The sequence below is a fragment of the Pisolithus orientalis genome (assembly GCF_024613125.1).
Source record: "Pisolithus orientalis strain OTSU chromosome Unknown F5J12scaffold_67, whole genome shotgun sequence".
Taxonomy (NCBI): domain Eukaryota; kingdom Fungi; phylum Basidiomycota; class Agaricomycetes; order Boletales; family Pisolithaceae; genus Pisolithus; species Pisolithus orientalis.
The window spans coordinates 34,901-39,453 of NW_026260848.1; the positions used below are offsets into that span (position 1 = coordinate 34,901).

Consider the following 4,553-nt stretch of genomic DNA (forward strand, 5'->3'; position numbering starts at 1 on the left):
GAGCAAACAAACAAGTTGAGCGCGGAGCATTCTTGTGCACTGAAGAACCAGCTAGCATGTAGTCGGGCAACATAGGTGTGCCCCTGGCCTTGCTTGCCTACGGCTGACTCCCCATTGTCGAAAATACAACCGAGAACAATTGGGGGATGAGCGGCAACGAACGCCAAAGAAACTGTCGATCTGCGCACCCCTCCTGCATTGCACCTCATGCACGTACATGGTAGAACAGTTTACTGGTGGGGGGGTTGGGAGGAGAAGCCTTCCGATGACGCTTGTCCAAGTGCAGTGCAGTAGTAGACTTTCGCTGACTGATTGCACTTGGCGATGGAGGCAGGCACGTCGGCAAGTGCCTGTGGGTAATACCCGACAGTAGAAACCACTGACATGAATATGGCGACCACGGCTGCCGACTGGCACGTCTGCGTATTGGGCACATCATGCTTACATAATACCTTCAGCCTCACCTTTACCACGTCTCGCATCCTCGACGTCGAACAGAACTCACAAACCGTACACGAAACACCTTTTCAATGGCACGCATGCAGTCGAAGAAACATCGTCGTCTCTTGGATTTTGGAAAGCCACCCGGTTCTGCGCCTAGCCATCTGACGGTACGCATATTGTCTTTGCCGGGAGATAGCATGTTGATTTTGGGGATCAGTCTCAAGGCCCTTCTCAGGCTCCGCTAGGGAGTCCTACCCTTGATATGGAAACTTCGAGCAGCGCATCCAAGGGAGGGCTTGCCAAGATCAAGCGCTTCTTCCATCGGAACTTCCAAAGTCATCAAACCACTGCGACGGAGAGGGCCCATACAAATACCGATGTGGGTCCTCTGGAGCAAATGGAACAATCACCGGCGCCTGGAACAGAGGTCGTACGTCATCTGCCACCACCTCGTCATGCTATGAGCCTGGTTGATCCCCTTTGGACAGACCCAACGGCCAGCCGACGAGACTCAGTCAGCACCCGTATCAGCTGCGGTTGGACAAGATGTCGATGCCGCGGTGAAAGCATTCCATGACATTAATCCTATTTGTCGCATCGGATGTGGTGTCATCAGTGTCATCGACGACGCCAATACCCAATTCACGGAAATCGAAAACTTCAGCGATACGTATCTCAAACCTTTCAAAGTTTTCAATGAAATCGTTACTACTCTTTCCAACGTACGTGTTCTATATTTGCATCCGATACATTCACCGCATGAGTTCGCCAGGTTCACCCTTATGCCAAGATTGCACTGGGAATCTTGTCCGCCGCATCCAATGTACGTTTATGCTTCGATGGACATTCTTTATCTCACATCGTCCGCAGTTGCTTATCAGCCAAGCTAATCGAGACGCAGCAGTATCCAATCTGCTGAATAAAATCAGGAATACCTATGAATTCCTTGCGGAAGATGACACCATAAAGAATATCGAGAACATGAAGGATACCCTTGCAATGATCGCGCGGGTGATAAGTGACTCTGCACAATTTATCAAAGACTATTCTGAAACGAAGAGTTTCTGTACGTCTTATTTTCGTATAGTCCCAGTGTGTCGATGCGATACGTACGTTTTCAGGGAAAAGAATGGGGAAAAACATTTTATCTGAAACGCAGACCATTGTCGATGGTCACATCAAAACCCTAGATGACTTGATGCAGCAGTACCGCGACCGCACGATCCGGAACATTCACATCAACGTGACTCGCGTATTCGAGGATTTGAACCTCGATGGCATGGCTTACGCAGGCGGGGCTGGCCTGAACACGACCAAGAGATGCCTTGATGGTACGAGGACCGAGATTTTACAGCAGATTATTAGTTGGATTACCAGTCGTGACGTCGACGTGCCCCGCATCTTGTGGCTTCATGGTCAGGCTGGGAGGGGGAAGTCCGCTATTGCCCATACAATTGCATCGTGGGTCAAGGACGTGGGGGCAATTGGGTCTTGCTTCTGCTTCGTCCGTGACCGACAATCCGAGCACCGCGAAGAGAAGATGTTCACTACCATCGCGCGCGATCTGGCTGGACGTGACCCTGCGTTTCGACGAGCATTGGCCTCTACTCTTGCGGAGGATCACACTCTCAAGGCTACCCCTGACGTGGCGCAGCAATGGCAGCGGCTCATCTTGGAACCGCTGTCGAAGGCCAAGGGAGCGATAGTTGGGAACGTGGTTGTGGTGATCGATGCCCTGGACGAAAGTGGGGCAGACGAGTCAAGAAGACACATTTTGTCACTCCTCACGTCGACCGAGGCTGCCAGTTTGCCTGCCAATTTCCGCATTCTTTTGACGTCCAGAGCATTACCGGACATCGAGTACGTGCTGGGAAATTCACAGCACGCGCTAAAAACCTGTCTGGATGACGTTCCTTTGGAATCCGCAGAACGTGACATCCGTCTATTCGTTACGAAAGAAATTGGCCACCTCAAAGATATTCGGATCCACTGAGATAGACCAGATTGCTGAGAAGGCGAATGGGTTGTTCGAATGGGCGCGTCTGGCCTGTGAATTTGTCAGGCCAAGGAGAGCTGGACATACAGTGAAGGAACGCTTCGACAATGTGGTGACTTTGCAATATGGAGAGGGGAAGACGCTTCTGGATGCAACATACATCTCAATCCTGGAGAGTGGTATACCCACATCACCGGTACCCCTTTCCCGATTTCGTTCGGTGATGCGACAGGTTTTGATGGTCATGGAGCCCCTGCCTGTGAAGACGCTGAAGTTGATGCGAATGCACTTCCCAAGCGAGGATGATCGCTATGACATTTCTGTCATCTTGGAATTCATGGCTCCGGTGCTAAGTGGCATCAGTGACCATGCAACTCCTGTTCGCCCTCTCCACGCATCGTTCTACGACTTCCTAACTGACCGTTCGCGGAGTGGCGACTACTTCGTTGACATATCTGACTCGTATGACCAGTCCTTTGCATCATTGCAAATTCTTTGCAAGGATCTTAAATTCAACATCTGTGGACTGGAGAGTTCCTACTTCAGCAATACCGACTTTCCTGATTTACCCGAGAGGTGCACCAAAAACATCTTGCCGCATCTATCTTATTCCTGTCGATTCTGGGCGAAGCATCTATACCGGACTGCATTTGACGTCAGGCTGGCAAAGCTGGTGCACACTGTAGTTGGAAGTGAAAGGTTTCTGTTCTGGCTTGAGGCGATGAGTCTGCTTGGTTTGGTTGGAAATGCTACAGATGTTCTTGCCTGTACTGCAAAGTGGCTACAAGTGAGTATTCCATAATTTATGGGTAACATCTTCTGAGACCTATGAAAGGGCCAAAGTGGGTCTGAGGATACATTAGCATTGGCACAAGATGGGATACAGTTCATTTGGAACTTTGGCAATGCAATCTCACAAAGTGCAACGCATGTCTACATCTCTGCACTTCCATTTTGTCCATCAAACAGCTTGCTATCAAAAGTGCTCAAGCCAAAATTCCATTGTCTCGCAGAGGTTTTTGCAGGAGGGTTAAGGGACTGGCCTTCTGCTCAGATGATTCTGGAGGGTCATGACCATTATGTCAGATCAGTGGCATTCTCCCCTGATGGGAAGAGGATTGTCTCAGGCTCAGATGACAAGACTGTGAGGGTTTGGGATGCTGAGAGAGGTGTGCAGGTTGGCAGCCCTCTGGAGGGTCATACACATTGGGTCACATCAGTGGCATTCTCCCCTGATGGGAAGAGGATTGTCTCAGGCTCAGATGACAAGACTGTGAGGGTTTGGGATGCTGAGAGAGGTGTGCAGGTTGGCAGCCCTCTGGAGGGTCATACAGATCGGGTCACATCAGTGGCATTCTCCCCTGATGGGAAGAGGATTGTCTCAGGCTCAGATGACAAGACTGGGAGGGTTTGGGATGCTGAGAGAGGTGTGCAGGTTGGCAGCCCTCTGGAGGGTCATACACATTTGGTCAGATCAGTGGCATTCTCCCCTGATGGGAAGAGGATTGTCTCAGGCTCAGATGACAAGACTGTGAGGGTTTGGGATGCTGAGAGAGGTGTGCAGGTTGGCAGCCCTCTGGAGGGTCATACACATTGGGTCACATCAGTGGCATTCTCCCCTGATGGGAAGAGGATTGTCTCAGGCTCTTCTGACAAGACTGTGAGGGTTTGGGATGCTGAGAGAGGTGTGCAGGTTGGCAGCCCTCTGGAGGGTCATACACATTGGGTCAGATCAGTGGCATTCTCCCCTGATGGGAAGAGGATTGTCTCAGGCTCTTCTGACAAGACTGTGAGGGTTTGGGATGCTGAGAGAGGTGTGCAGGTTGGCAGCCCTCTGGAGGGTCATACAGATTTGGTCAGATCAGTGGCATTCTCCCCTGATGGGAAGAGGATTGTCTCAGGCTCAGATGACAAGACTGTGGGGGTGTGGGATGCTGAGAGTTATGAAGAAATGCTTTGCAACCAAGACACATTTGAACCACCTGCGAACAATCCAACGAGTGCATGTGCCTTGCCTTCTCCTGTATATGGTGAGCATTTCCCATGTCTTATGGATCTCACCTACACTGAAACCATTAAGCACATTCAATATGTTTTTCCTTCATGTCTTCTC

The 4,553-nt window shown here is 50.6% G+C and overlaps 1 protein-coding gene across 1 annotated transcript; it reads left to right on the forward strand.

Annotated features, from left to right (window-relative positions):
* The first annotated feature begins 453 nt into the window (after window positions 1-453).
* On the forward strand, window positions 454-1,833 carry F5J12DRAFT_510010 (uncharacterized protein). The gene is made up of 5 exons (XM_051739777.1): window positions 454-611; window positions 662-874; window positions 933-1,166; window positions 1,217-1,267; window positions 1,315-1,833. The coding sequence occupies exons 1-5, from the start codon at window positions 531-533 to the stop codon at window positions 1,594-1,596; spliced, it is 861 nt and encodes a 286-aa protein (XP_051594898.1). The 5' UTR covers window positions 454-530; the 3' UTR covers window positions 1,597-1,833.
* The last annotated feature ends 2,720 nt before the right edge of the window (window positions 1,834-4,553 follow it).

Excerpts from the sequence above, each read along its gene's own strand:
- F5J12DRAFT_510010 (XM_051739777.1), top strand. The coding sequence starts at position 531 with ATGGCACGCATGCAGTCGAAGAAACATCGTCGTCTCTTGGATTTTGGA. Across the intron at positions 612-661 it reads CTGCGCCTAGCCATCTGACG|TCTCAAGGCCCTTCTCAGGC; the intron begins GTACGCATATTG and ends TTTGGGGATCAG. Across the intron at positions 875-932 it reads CGGCGCCTGGAACAGAGGTC|ACCCAACGGCCAGCCGACGA; the intron begins GTACGTCATCTG and ends CCCTTTGGACAG.